The sequence below is a fragment of the Mauremys mutica genome, chromosome 17 (assembly GCF_020497125.1).
Source record: "Mauremys mutica isolate MM-2020 ecotype Southern chromosome 17, ASM2049712v1, whole genome shotgun sequence".
Taxonomy (NCBI): Eukaryota; Metazoa; Chordata; order Testudines; family Geoemydidae; genus Mauremys; species Mauremys mutica.
Genome location: NC_059088.1, coordinates 24,822,400 through 24,837,041, shown reverse-complemented (window position 1 = coordinate 24,837,041; position 14,642 = coordinate 24,822,400). Strand labels below are relative to the sequence as shown.

Sequence of the window (14,642 nt, the reverse complement as noted above, 5' to 3'; positions counted from 1 at the left end):
GAGGTCTGGCTTCCTAGCAGACACGATGGGCACCGGAGGCTGCTGAGGTTGCTCCCAGAAGTGCCTGAAAAGGAATTTGCCAGGATTCTGAAGAGCCGGGGTCTGGTCCTGGATCCAGGGTGGTGGAAGCCTTCAGTGTGGGGCCATGACCCTTTTGGGAACGGGCCGTGGGGGAGCCATTCGGGGGGCGTGGAGAACCGCTACTACCTGCATCTTCCACATGGGTGGAACCAACACTCTGTGGGTCTGGACCCTGTGGGAAAGTCCCTCTCTGCAGCGCTGGGCCCATCTCTGCTTAAGATGGAGGCTTCCTTGGCCCTGGAGATTCCAGCTCTGGGGGCAGCTGGTTGGGGCAAACCCCTAGTGCCTGTCTCTTGGGACTCCCCACTGGGACTTTGCTTCTCGTATGTGTGTGTGTGGGGGGGGGATTAAACTGGTGTCTGAAACCCAAGACCAAGCCAGAGAGGGCTGGGGATGGTGTGGAGTGACCGTGGGAGAAACTGGGCATAATAGACAGCGAGGGTTACAAACCGCTTTGACTCAGAAGTGGATGGAGTGTGGGAGGTGGACCAGTGTTAGCAACTCCCGTGATTTCGGTATTTGGTGTGTTTCCTTAAATCCCCAGCTCCTGGAATCATGTGAAATAGGCTTGAACCTCTGCTTTGATTTAAAATCCACCCCCCATGAGTTTCTGTCTCTCACGGTTGCAGAGAAAAGCTTGAACAGCTGACACCCTTCTCATCCCCCCCCCCCCCCGCCAAATCTCAAACTCTAGAGGGCAACTAAAAGCATCCCTGCCTTATTACTGCTTTTAAAATCTCCTGGTTTTCAAATCCAATCTCACGATTTTGCGGCGAGGGGAGGGCCCCGACTCGTGAATGTTGAAGGGGGCGGGGGGGCGATGCTGGCTCAGTCTTGTTTACTCCATACCGGGCCTCTTGCGTCTACCGGCACCGTTGTGCATCCGGCATAAAGGGGCTGTTGTGAGCTGGGGTCTTGCTGGAAAGGTGAAGTCATGGGGGCTGAATGGGGAACCTGTGATTCGGAGGCTAGCGCCTCTGCTTTCATCTCCTGCCTGAAAGGAGCCAGTTGTGCTCCTGGTCAAACTCTGCCTTGGCAGGATCTCCCGCCCCTGAAACTCCGCCGGCCTCTCCCTGCGTGTTTGGGTTTGAGGGCATCTTTTGTTGCAAAGTTAAGGGGAGGAAGGAACTGGGCATTTGAAAGATTGCTTTGTTCCCGGCCTGCGGGGAGTGGGACTGGAGAGCGGCTGTGCTGTTGTGTTACAGGCATGTCTGGGGAAGGTGATAAGGAGCAAAATATCCTCTCGAGAAGGGGTGAAATAATCTAAATTGGTGGGGGACGTGTTATTCATTTGTATTATTTCAGTGGCCAACTGAGACCGGAGCTCTGGTGCGCTAGGCACTGGAAGCGTGTGCCGTATTACTGACCCAAAACATTTCAAGCCCCCAAAGTTGTGAGACTTGGTTTAAAAATCATAAGGTTCTTTTTTTTTAAAGTGTGTGTGTGTCTTGATTTGCCTTCAGGTTTGGGAGATAGTGTTTTCAAGTTTTCTTTGCAGTCTAGAAACTTTTCCCTTTTTTAAACAAACACTGAGATTCTTGCATCATCACCTGACTCCAGGAGCTGGGGCTTTAAAGAAAAAAAGTCACTGTCAATTGCAAGACTCCCAATAAAGTCTTGGGAATCAGCAGCACTGCCTCTGATGTGAATCAGCTTCAGCTGTAACTTACAAATTGCAGTTTGGTCCCCTCACTAGAGATAGGATCTTAAAAACCCATCTGCCTGCAGGAATCACTGGGGTGGGTTCTCTGGCTTGTGCAATGCACTGGTCAGGCAAGATGATGTCATGTGATTATTAGGGGGGCTTTATCTCTGAGCCCCTTGTTTGAGACACCCAAAATTTGGCCCACTAGCCCTACACTGGATCCCCATGAGATACAGCAATTTGCAAGACAAACCGAGGTGGCATGTGGATTTTAAGACACTTTAAAAAAAACTATCTGCTGACCGTTAAGCAACTCTCAATCTTCCCAGCAGAGCTGCGACTCTGTTATACTGGTCATACCCTTCTGGCCTTAAAATCCATGAATAAACAACCCTGAAATGGCGAGGAACATTGAGATCTGTCAGCAGCGTCTCGCATCCCGTCTGTTCTCATTATGCTCCCGTTGGCTTACCGGCCAGTCAAGTTGTGCAGAGAGACCACCTGTCCCTACCTCTGGGACAATGGCCTCCTTTGAAACTGCTGGGGCCGGTTCTTGTTGCAGATAAAGGCTGAGGGATCTGCTGCCTCTTTGGGGGAAGGAGCGCGCTCCGGCGCTGCGGCCGCCTCCTCCTTTGGGATTTGCTAAGGTGCGGAGCCAGCGATGGAGGTTCATTTGTTTCCAGCTTTTTCGACCCTCTTTGTCTCTTCCTGTTAACTCCTTAGAAGCTGGAGGTTAAAGTTCTGAGGTGGTGGATTTTCCCCTGCTCCATGCCGGGTTGCTATTGGAGGGGATTACCTGTAGGGGCATAGGGGAGAGGGGAGCTTGGCTGTGACAACTGATGGGTTAAAGACTGAAACATGGCTAAGATTTTTCCAAAGGGGCTAGTGCCTTTTTTTTGGGGGGGGGGGACTAGTTTGAGACCCCTCAGTCCTAGTCTACACACAGGCTGCACTGCTTAAACTGTGCTGCTTTACGTCAACGCTAGGGCTTGTACCGGGATACCTGTGTTGGTTTAAAAAACCAAATCACACTCGTAACCACTATAGCTAGGAGTGCAACTTTCAGTGGCAGACCCGGCCTGATTTCAAAAGGTGTTTGACAGACGCCCTTCTGAAAATCAGGATTAGAGCGGGTCAAAGTTTCCATCCAGCTTTTTTTTTTCAATAGATTAAAAAAATATTTTTTTTTTAAATCAAAACAGAAATGTGAGTTGCCCCCCTCCACCCACCCTGTGAAAACCTGAAGCTATTGAAAGGACAGTCAGATCCGTGGCCCTGATGACCTGGATGCCCCTCTTGTCATGCAGGGAGTCAGCGGCACATTGGATGAGTCGCGTTGGAGCCGCAGTCTTGACCGTGGGGGGCTGCTTGCTATGGGGACAACCAGCTGAATAATTTGCTGCTGTTGACGGTTTATATTACAGCAGCAGCAAGAGGCCCCAGCTGAGATCTGGGCCCATTGCGTTAGGTGCTGTACATGTACCTGGTGAGAGACAGCCCCTGCCCCCAAAGAACAATCTAAAAAACTAAGGGTGGGAGGGGAACCGGGGTCTCAATGACTTGCCCAGAGTTATCCAGTGGGAGTAGAACCCAGGTGTCCTGAGCCCCAGTCCAGAGCCCTAGACTACGCTGTCTCCCCTAGCTGGGCTGGATAGATAGGCCCTCATTCAGCCCATGGCCGGGTGCAGGAAGGAGGCAAGACACCCGTGCCCCTTATGTTGCTCTGTGCATGAGCCGTGCTTCGTCCGGGTGATGCGCCCCGGAACGGCTTCCCGGGGGCAGGATGACACAGGCGTGAGCTGTGGAAATGTACCCGCACGCTCGGAGTCGCCCGCATCCTGACACCTCATGGGCAAGAGGAAACCCGCCAGGGAGTTGCCAGACTGAGGAGGCGAAGTGGGTTGACTGTCTTGCCGCCTCCTACCTGTCTCACACCTCCCCCTTCCCTGAGCAGGATTAGGCAGGTAGCTCTATTCAAGTTAACAGCCGCCTGCTGATGTCTGAGATCAGGGAACCTAGCAACTAGGTTGACTCCTAGTCACCTGTTCGAGCCGCTGCAGGGCATTTCCTCAAGGGTGGGAAACGGAACCTCAGGTGTCCTGGCTCCCAGTCTCCTGTTCTAGCCAGGGCCGGCTCCAGCGTTTTTGCCGCCCCAGAGACAAGGTGCCGAGGAGCCGGCCGTGCCGCCCCTCGCCGTTGGCCGCCCCAAGCACCTGCTTGCTGCACTGGTGCCTGGAGCCGGCCCTGGTTCTACCCACTCCACGGAAGGTGAGCCCGGATGTCGGCGCTCCTCACCCATTGTGGTTGCCTCTCTGCCTCCCCAGTGTGCGTCTCCCCGGCTCCGACTGCCTCTGGCTGTTGGAACCTGGGGAATTCGTTTCTCCAAGTTGGGCTCTGGGCACTACTGTAATCTGGTGATGCTGATCTGTCCAGTTGGGCTTGTCTGCCAGCCAGACCTGCAGCCTCAGCTGCACTTCACCAAGCCAATTTCAGCACTAGCAACTCTGCTTTACATTTGAGGAGAGGGAAACTGAGGCACCAGGGGCTGGCTGCTAACATGGGGTTGGCTGGCTTTCCGGGCACTCTCAGCGGCTGGCTTCCCGGGAGGTCAAACACCCACCGTGCCCATCGAGGTCAGAGTCGGGGATAGAAAAGGGGCTTCCCTTCTCAGCGTGGTGGCTCTGTCCTCCCGAAGTGGCTGCTTCTAGAAACGTCGGCCCAGGCTGGTGGATCCCACAACGGCCGAGTGGTGACAGCGCAGCCTGAGCTATTGTTCAGAGAGACAAAGGGCTGCAGAGACTCTCAGTCGTCGTCCTCCCTCTCCACCTCTCTTAGTGTTTGTTCCACTCCGCTGTGCTTGCCCCTCACCCTGAGGTCTCTGATCTGTACCCGCTCTCAGACCCTCTAATACCAATGATCTCTGCTCCTATTGCATCTTTCATCCAAGGCTCTGAGACAGATGAATTAACCATCACATTGCCGGGGTGTGTGTGAGTCCCCCATTGTACAAACGGGTAAACTGAGGTACGGAGGTGAATGTTTGCACTGGAGGTTTGTGTGGAGTCCTGATCTCTGCCCTCCCAACCCCCTCATTACAAAATCATACTCTTCTCTCAGCACTGGGGATAGATCCCCGTAGTCCTGACTTCCCCACATCCCTTTCCTTTTTAAGGTTCAGGGTGGGGCTGGGGGCAAGCTTTCTGGGCATCTTAGTTAGTGGTAGAGTTGTCAGGCAGTGTTGTCTAGTAGTTGGAGCAGAGCTAGGAGTGAAGCATATGGAGTAGTGGCTAGAGCAGGGGCCTGGGAGTCAGGATTCTTAGGTTTTATTCCCAGTACTAGGAGGGGAGCATGGTGTAGTGGCTAGAGCAGGGGCCTGGGAGTCAGTATCCCTGGGCTATATTCCAAGCTCTCCTGGCCTTGTAGGCACTTGTGCTTGTGAGTCTTGCTACCGTGAACAATCCTGTACGACAGAACCCTGCTTTAACCGCCTGACCTCAAACCCAGCCAAAGTGCCCCGCTTACAAGTTTCATTACAAACCCGAACGCTCAGGTCGCCTGGGCTGAATCATTCTGAGTCTTCTGGGGGAGCTGTGTATAAACTTCACGGTGTTAACCCCAAACCAGAGCAAAAAACCCCTCTGACTGGGTGAGTGTTTCTTTATTTAGCTCAGTTACGAATGCTGCGATCAGTTCAGTGCCCGAATTTCGGAGCAGTGAGAAAGTGAGTGGAAAATCTCTGAGCACCAGTGCACCAGAGTCTCCTGCCTCGCCGGGCTGGCTCCTTTCCCTGTAGTACTGGCAGAACCCAGAAGCGTGAAATAGCTACAAAGCTCTGCTAGCGTGGGGACAGAGCTGACAGAGGGCCCGGCAGCCAGCTGCCTGTGGATTGTATGTGGCAGGGAAGGATCTATCCATCCCAGGATTGGAGGCTTCGCAGGCAGCTGCTGGCTTTGATTCCATAGATGTCTGCTACGATGTGCGCCTGGAGGAGAGCACATGGCATGAGGAAGAAGCCAGTTTTGGAGGATGCGGGGACTAGATCCTGTTGCTTTCTCCCCAGCCCTCTTGCTGTGTGGCAGGTGCTCTGATACCATGAATCTGGAATGGAAGAGCAGCAGGAGTAGAGGGAAGGATCACTGAGGATTCGGGGCGTGGAGCCAGGAGTTCAAGCAGTAGGGAAGCCTCCCACTGAGGTCGGCCCCTCCTGGCAAGCCTGGCCAGGGGTTCGGCTTCGCACCCATTCGGCCCTGCATAAACTGATCTTCTCCCCGCTCGGAGGAAGAAGTGTCTAGTGATGTCTAGGAGTCAGGATGCCTGGGTTCTTTTCGCAGACGTGAGCAAGTTGCCTCGCCCACCACTGACTCTGTTTTCCTGTCCATAAAACAGAGATGACGCTGGACTCGCAGGGGGAGTTGGTGTAGGATGCTGTGACAGGGTGAGCTGTTTGCAGCAGGGACTATGCTCTTAATACGTCACGCTGCGGCTCCCAACCTGGCTGGGTTGCGGCTGCTACTGTAATATAAATACTTAAAGTTTTTACTCCTCTCGAGGGATTTTATTATTTGCCTTTTAGGGATTTCACCCACTCCTGGTACTTATTCCTCCTTTAATGTTCTAGCCACCCTCACTTTGCCAGGCTGGTGTTACAGCCAGTCTGTGCCATCAAGAGGTGGGAATAAGCAGCGTTCTGGACTGATAGATGAACTGTCTCCACTGCTGCAGTGCAGCTGCTTCTGGGGAGGAGCAGGGCAGCGGTTTAAAATCCATACAGCAATGCTCTTCAGGGATTGCTTCACCTGCTGCTGAAATACAATCACTTCTGGGGTGGAACATGGCAGCTGCTTAACAGCTGCACAGCAACCTAACAGGGAGCGAAGTGCCCACATAACCCTGTTTTTTGTGGGGTCCTGAATGGCCACTTACTTGAGACACAAACTTCAAGGGTCCAACTGTAAGTCTAGAAGATGTGGGGTTTCGAGGAGGCAGTATGGCCTAGTTAATGGAGCACAGGGCAGGGACTCAGAAGATCTGGGTTCTGTTCCCTGCCCTGCCACTAACCTGCTGGGTGAACTTGGGCAAGTCACGTTCCTGCTCCGTGCCTCAGTTTCCCCCTCTGTAAAATGACGATAATGACGCTAATCTCCTTTGTAGATATGCTGAGGAGAAGTATCAGAGCGTGGGATTATTATTTTAGAGAACTGGGCCTATCTCAAATAGGCAAGAGGAGGATCCTTTTTTTTTCTGTCTGGAACAAAAACCACGGGCTGCTAGAAAAGCACTGCAGGCCCCTTACTCACTGCTAAGCAGTGACTGTACATCCTGGATGACTGGAGCATGGAGAACTGATTCTGCACTCAGACTGGTGCCTCCATGAGGGGGCTTGATCCGAGCTGATTGTTACGGTTGGTTCAATGGTAGACGCTTCCGAAACTGGCAGAGACCTGGCAAACTCATTCCCCCTGCGCAGCCAAAGGGGGTTCTATCCCTGGCGCTCAGAGGGGAGAGTGAGGCTATTTCACAAAAATACTTTTTTGGGGGAAAGATTTTTTCCCCTATACAACTGTTTTTTTTTGTTTTTGTTAAACTTTTTCTGTGTGTGGAGGGGGGAGGGTGAAACTACTTTTTAATAATAAAAGGAACCTTCCCTCGCCTTTTTCCAGTTTAAAGAAAAAAAAAAGTGTGTTTTAAATTCCCCGCCCGCGCAACTAAAAATGTCAAAGAAATGGATGTTTCTGTGGAATATTGAGATTGTTTTCCAGGCCCTGTTTTTGTGTAAATTCTTTTTCAATGAGGAAAAAGGGAAACCCTGCTGATTTAGACCAGCGCTAAACCCTTTTTTTGAACCAAGATAACAACTTAGGGGCCTGATTTTTTTGCGGGGGGGAGAAGGAGGTTGTTTACCATTTCCCTAGTGGGGATGCCAGTATTTGGGACTATAAATCTGTGCAGGCCAGGCCAGTCCCTTGTCTGGATTCATATGGGCAACCCCATCTATTAATCTGAAGTCTTGACGGCTCCCATCACCACTGCATCAGGCACCTCGCAATCTTCAATGGGTTTTATCCGCGCACACCTGGAGTGTAGGGAAGTGCTGTTAGCGTCTGCCAGATAGGTCAGTATCGTCTGCCTCATCTCCCAGGTGCATGCATTGGTGTTTGTGAAGTGCTTTGAGATCCTTTTGATGGAGGAAGCTAGAGAACTTAAGAACAAGATAACGTCCCCGTGCACGCCCTGTGGCTGAGGATTTCTGGGGCTACTGCAGAGACCTTTATGTTTTCCGAGGATGGTGTCTTTCAGGGAAGCAGGTTTTTCGTCCTTTGAAATCCTGAGAGCTCTGAAGCTGGGCAGAGATTCTGGTCTCCTGCACACTGTGCAATTTCTCTTATCGGTGGCTTTCAATGAGGGATTGCGTTTGCCGAGCAAGGCGTGCAAATCCCTGCTTTCCGGGTGTGGCGTGGAAGAGTTTGTTTTATGTACAAGGCTCGTATCTGGCTTCCCAGCCCTGTCTCTGCTCCCGAGGGTGAGAGCTGCCTTTCTAGTCATCCTGCCTGCCTAGATTCTCCATGACGGGGAAGGGAGCTGGATTCTGATCTCCGTTACCCCACTGTGAATTACCGGGCTTGATTCTTAGTCACACTCCAGGCTGCTCTGGCAGCAAGAAGGGGCCTTGAAGCTGATGGAAACAGCCCCATGAGAATCCTGCCTGCCCAGCGTAGAGCTGGTGTAAGGGTTTTGCCCCAGTGGGTGAGTGTGTGGCTGGAGTGCACTATGCTGTAGGTATTCTCTGCTTCCCAGGGTCCATGAGGCACCAGAGCATAAACTAGGGCAGCCCAGGGGTTGCTGTAATTTATGCTGGGGCAGGATCCTGCATCACTGTGGAATATGGATTATGTTGGGTTAATGCCCCTGCTGCTCCAAGCACAGGAACAGAGCAACTGAGGCCAGTGATCTGTGGGGGGTAACTCCCTGGCTCCGTGAGGATAAATTACCCCCAATTTGTGTCTGGGGGTGGGGGCGGTTTCACTTGTGGGGATTGTAACACAAGAGTTAAAAGGCCTGGCCCCCAAAGTGGGTCCCTTTCCCTTTAAGCCCAGCCTGCATGTGCGCAGTGGGGGGTCCCTTTAAAAAAAAAAAAAGAGACAGAGAGAGAGAGACAACAGTGTCAGGAACAAATAAATCCTGGGACAATGGCTTGATGATGTGCCCAGTTGCCAGTAACCAGGCAGGATGCTTTGTGGTTCGGGGCTCTCTGCACCAGGATGGACTGCGGTTTCTGTTCCCCGTTCAGTGATGGTTGTGGGGCAGAGAGGCTCCTCTGTGGGGATTGGGTGAGTTCCCTGGGCCCTGCCTCCCCCTCCGGTGTAATGCAGGCAGTTGATTTCCAGGCTGGGGGGTGCAGCTTCTCTCTGACGGGCGCTTGCTCCTTTCCTGTCCCCTGGGGGATCTCTCCCGCCGGACGCCCCCGGCTGCGTGAGGATGACGTGCCCGCTTTGGGGAGGCTGTGGGGTATGGCAGGTGCCAGCCCGGCACCCGATCAGCTGCTGGGTGGGCATGCCACGGCGGAAGAGAAAAAGGCTGTGAATCCTATTAGAGTCAGAAGGGACCAGATCCTCTAATCTGACCCCCTGTATCTCGCCGGCCACCGCCAGTACCTGCACACCCAGCCCGACCCATTGGTGTAGCTCTGCAGCGCTGGTCCCTTGGCGCAGCGCAGGGTGACTCCTGGCGGGTGCCCGGCGGCGATGTCCCACTCGGCCATTGCTGCTTCATGCTTGGTGCCGAGGAATTGTACAAAACAAATAGCGGGGGGGGGGAGGGGTTCACCCAGTACCCCGCTGTCCTCCCGTTGTCCCCCTCACATCAAGGCTGGGAGTGAAAACAGCCGACTCTCCCCTTAAAGCGCTCTCCCGTGTAGAGCCAGCCGAGCGATCCCTGCCTGGTACCGTCCATCCCCCACTCCAAGAACTGTCTCCACGGCCTCCTCCCCCACCTCTCGGCTAAATCCCCTGCTGTGTTCTCTCTCTCTTGCCACCCCCCCGCCCCCGCCTGATACATCTTGGGGGGGGGGGTGACTTTAACCAGATGTTGCATCGCTATGCAGGACCGCAGGAGAGGAGATCTTCCTCTTCCCTGCGGAGCTGTTTTAACCTCCCACCCGCCCCGGTAGCATTCCTGCCCTCTTAGCACGGCTGCCCGCCTTGGCCTTGGTGCTGGTTTGTATCCGATGGAAATCTCTGAAGGGGCGCAGTGTGTGTTGCGGGGGTGTATAGGCAAGCGACTGGGCCTAGGAGTTGAATATGGATGGATGGCGGGTGGGGATTGAGTCAGCCCCCCCTGCAGGGACAAGATCTAGTCCATTTTCCCCTCTCCACCCCAGCCAAAACTCGTCCTGGGCTACCTGCGCCTTCTCTCTTCCCATCACCTGGGTTACGGGTAAATAGGTGGGATTCCCTCTGTGCCATCTCAGCTGCTCTTCATAGCATCGGTGAGTCTGACAGTCAGTCGCTGTGTCTGAATGGTGGTTGGAAGGAGGGAGAAGTGCAGGGCTTATGACCCCCGTCCTGTCTGATAATCTAAGCCGTCCTCTTCATTTCCCATCCCCCCCCAGGGACTAACCTGGCTAGGAGAAGGAAAGGCCATCTGTTTATCGGAGGAGAGCTGTCAGGAAAATGCCTCATTTCCAGCAACCGTGACCCCTCCATTGCCGGGCTTATCAAATCAGTGTCTTGGGGAACACAAAGCAGAACTGAATCCGGCAACAGGGAAGGGGACCGAATGGCTCTATCTGTGGCTTGTATTACAGAAGAGCAGTTGTATACACATTCTGTGTGTGTGTGGGGGGGGGGGGGGTTCTGTGTACAGTGAAAATGGGGCTTGTGGGCTCCCAGGGTCTGATTCCTCCCCCTCCTCTCCACCCCCAATTCTGGCTTTATAATCTCCTTTAAATGGGGGAAGCCTCTTAGGATTAAACCCAGTGGGTCAGACTTCACCGCTCTGCATACAAGTGCAGACGCAATTCCTTTGCTCTAGGATGTTGGGTATCCGGTGAGCCCACTGGTCTGTCTTACTCCAGTACCCAATGCCTTGGAGGAAGGCAGCACATCCTTACCGTGATCTTAATTTTGCATGGGAGTTGGGGAAGGAATTCCTTCCTGACCCCTGCAGCAGAAAGGCAGTGCCCTGAAGGGTGGCAGCTTGATGCCCCATATTGTCAGCGGCAGAGATGAGTAGAAAATTCATCTGCTGGTTCCTTTGGGGCGCCTTCCCTCCCAAATTCTCGGGAAGCCTGAGCAACAGAGCGGGTGAGATTTTAAGTTGTTAGAGCCAAGTCACCCACCAACCTTCTGCGCCTGCTGGTGGGCTGTGGCTGGGGGATTGAAAGCAACAAGGCATCTGCTCTCTGATCTTGTCAATTTCACTCTGAAATTGTCAAATTTTAAGCTCTTCTCTCTTGCCGATTGCTATCTTGCCAGAACAGAGCTACCCAAGGGTGCTAAGCCACGCTGCAGCTTTTATTAACCCGCTGGGTGAGTTGGCTGCCTATTTGCCGAGGGGCGGGGGGGGGAGCCACATCCTTAGCTGGTGTCAATCAGTGTCGCTCCAGTTTACACCACTGGAGGATCTGTCCTGCTATTTTCAAGACTGTTGCATTGCTGCACCATGGTGGATTTGGAGGTTTGGCGACAGGCTGTGGGGCTGCAGTGAATTACGAGGGGATGGAGACCCTTTCCAAACAATGATCCTACTGGAAGTTTGGAGTTGTGGTGGGCTGGTCCCCACTTTGATGCTATCCCTGCTCTGTATTAAGCTGCAGTCACCAGGCTCTGCTGGGTGTTGGCTGTTTGGTGCAAAATACCCTTTGCTGAGCCCTGTTACTTTGGACAACCCCACCGCTTAGATCAGAGGTGAATGCTGACGCTTGAAGAGCTTAGAAAAAGGAGAGGTCGGTGATCCGGATAAAGTGACTGCTTGGGATTCTGTCCTCCTGCGGGTTCTGCGCAGAGTCTGATCGGTCGCCCAGCTTTCTGAGAAGTGTCTCTTCAAGTGCTTTGAGATCGTTGAGTGAAAGGCAAAAATCTCACTCCTCTTCTCCAGAGAGCTGCTGGTGTGTGGGGCGTGTTATGGACACACGGGAGAAGTTCCCTGCCTGTTTGGGAATCTAAATTAGACAGGGATTAGCGACCAGCGTTGTAGTAGGCAGCGAAGTCTAGCGATTGGGCACTGGGTTCGGAGTTAGGAGACCTGGGTTCTATTCCCAGCTCTCCCACAGACCTGATGGCCAGCCTTGGCCAAGTCACCTCGCCTTTCCGTGCCTCAGTTTCCCCTCCTGCTCTTTCTGTATTGTCTCTTTAAACTCTCAACCCTTTGGCTTGTCTCTCGCCATGAGTCTGTACAGCACCTAGCACCATGGGTCCCGGATCTCACTGGAGGCGCTAGGTGCTTCTGTAATATAAATAATTTGCAGGTTTGGGTGTGCAGGGCGGACACGGTCTGTTTTCTCTCACCGAGACACGTGATGCAAAGCTGACTTGAAGTCAGAAATAGCTAGGACTAGGATTACTCAGAACTTTGCAACAGGAAGTGACCAGCTGACTTCCTTTTTCTGAAAGGAGGGTGCCATGACAACCTGTCCCCAGTCCAGCGCCAGGGGCTAGATCCTTAACCCTGTGGCAGCTTCCAATCTTTGTAGGGTTTGTGTTCTTCAAACCTCCAGGCCACACGTGCGAAGGCCGGGGGGAGGGAGGGTTTGCGGCAAGGGTGGAGACACCTGGTTCGGTTCAAATAAAATAAAACGTCACCTGGATTAGGGCAAACTCACTAAATTCATCGCCTGCATCGAAATTGAACTCAGGGGTGTAGGAGTCAAAACTTTAAGCCAGCGCTTGAATGCGCAGCAGCGGCAGAACTGGAAGTCAGGACTCCTGGGTTCTCTTCCTGGCTCTGGAGAGGGAATGCGGGCTAGTGGCTAGAGCAGGGGCTTGGGAGTCAGGACTCGGGGATTCTGTGCCCAGCTTGGCCACTGGCCGTCTTGGGGACCATGAGTTGCTTTGCCTACAGGCTGTAGTGTCCCGTGCGTGGTAGAGAAGGCCCAGCTCTCTGTTATAATTAGTAAAAGGAGGATTGGGGGGGGGGCGGGGGGGACGACTGCGGGACCCAGACAGACCCTGTGGTTCTCTCTGGCTCCCAATCTGTGCTGCCCAGTGTCGTCACATGCAGTCTTTGAGGGTCCTGGCCTGAACACTGCAGTAATGGAGGTTTTCTCGACGAGCTGTGAGGCGTAAGCGTCGGGTTTGAAACGCCGCCTGTTTGAATCTCCATGGGGTCAGCTCAGCCCTTGGTTGGGCAGATAATGTGACTGTCTGTGGTCTCTTGGCTGAGTCTGAAAGCCCCTGATGCTTTTTCACAGCCCACACTGAGATGGCCATTTACCCTGAGTAATGATTGGCTTCTGTCTGCCACCCCAGAGGTGGCTGCATTTCAGGAGCACCCTGTCTGGGGACCCTGTGGGATATGAAAGGCACCAGATACATCTTTAAAGCATTACTAGGAGACTCACTGCACAGTGTTGGGTTGTTTTTTTTTTTATGGGGGTCCTTTCTTGTTGAGCGACCCAATTCCCCCTGCCCCATTTTACACAGGGTACCTCGGCCCCTCTGATCTACAGGAATAACGGGTGTAGATCTTCCCTTGGGCTGGTCTATCACACCCGGGTCTGTGCCGCTTTATGGCATGAGGCATCCATGGCAGGGTGGGGGTGTATTTCTTAAGCAGACACACGGTTGTCATGGTTATCGGAAACAGGGAAGTACAGGAGATTTGAAATAACTGGGTGTCTTCTCCCATTCTCCTCCGTGCACTTTCTCCCTCCTAGGATTCCCGTGGCTCTGGCTGGCTTTTCCAGCCCCCCTCCCCTGCCTCTTTTACCCCATCCTGGTGTGATTGTCCTGCTGGACGCGACATCAGCTGGGTTCTGGTGACCCAATAACACCCCGTCCCCACATCTGTTTGCAGCGTCGGCCGATTTTCCCGGAGTACCCGTGGTGCCCTTGGTCGGCGCCATGAGCTGGAACGCGAAACGACTGGCCGAGGGAGGGATTATCAGGAAGGCGCAAGCTGGAGGGAGGGCCGCCCGGGTGAGAGGCTTCTAGGGTGGTCGTCCCGTTCTCGGGCGGGCGGGCGGGGGGTCCCCCTCTGCGGAGCCGCGGCTTTAACTCTCTCTCTCTGTCGGCCAACAGAACAAAGAGAAAGAGAAGATGAAGGAGGGCAAGGAGAAGGACGCCCGCTACACCAACGGGCACCTCTTCACCACCATCACCGTCTCGGGCATGACCATGTGCTTCGCCTGCAACAAGAGCATCACGGCCAAAGAGGCTCTCATCTGCCCCAGTGAGTAGCCGCGCGTCGGCGAGCGACTTGGTCTTCAGCCCGGTTTCTCCCGCCCACCTATCTGCACCTGCCACTCACCTGCGCCTCCTTGTTGAACCACCTGCTCCTCTCACCTACCCATGTTCCTGTCCACATCTGCCTCTGCCCCTGTATCACCCCACGTCTCTGTTTCCTTCATCCCTGTCTCCTCCTTCCTACCTCCCGCTCCCCGGGCCTCCCCTGCCTCCCCATATCAAGCCTCACCATCTCCTCTGCCCCCTTCCTCTCTCTCATCACCTCCCACCCCCGGCTTCTCTATCTCAGTCCCCCCAACTCAACTGCAACCTCCTGCCCATCCCACGGCATCACGAGCCGCTCCTGGAGCAGGGAAAACACGTTCCACTCCTGAGTGAGAGTAAAACCCTCCTTCCCGCAGCACCAGGTGGCTGGCTCGATGCGCCCCTGGCTACTACCCATGGAAGGGCTTAACTGGGTTGATGGCGAACAAGAGGATCGGTGCTAGTATGAGAGAGGACACTTCTGTGTTTGC

General features: G+C 53.9%; 1 protein-coding gene across 6 annotated transcripts in view; it reads left to right on the top strand.

Annotated features, from left to right (window-relative positions):
• Positions 1-14,642, top strand: part of ARHGEF2 (Rho/Rac guanine nucleotide exchange factor 2) — a 113,824-nt gene that overhangs the window by 60,133 nt on the left and 39,049 nt on the right. For all 6 annotated transcript variants that reach the window (XM_044991029.1, XM_044991033.1, XM_044991032.1 and 3 more), the window contains one exon: positions 13,963-14,113. In XM_044991029.1, the coding sequence (XP_044846964.1) occupies positions 13,963-14,113 (151 nt within the window). The remainder of the gene's footprint in view (positions 1-13,962; positions 14,114-14,642) is intronic.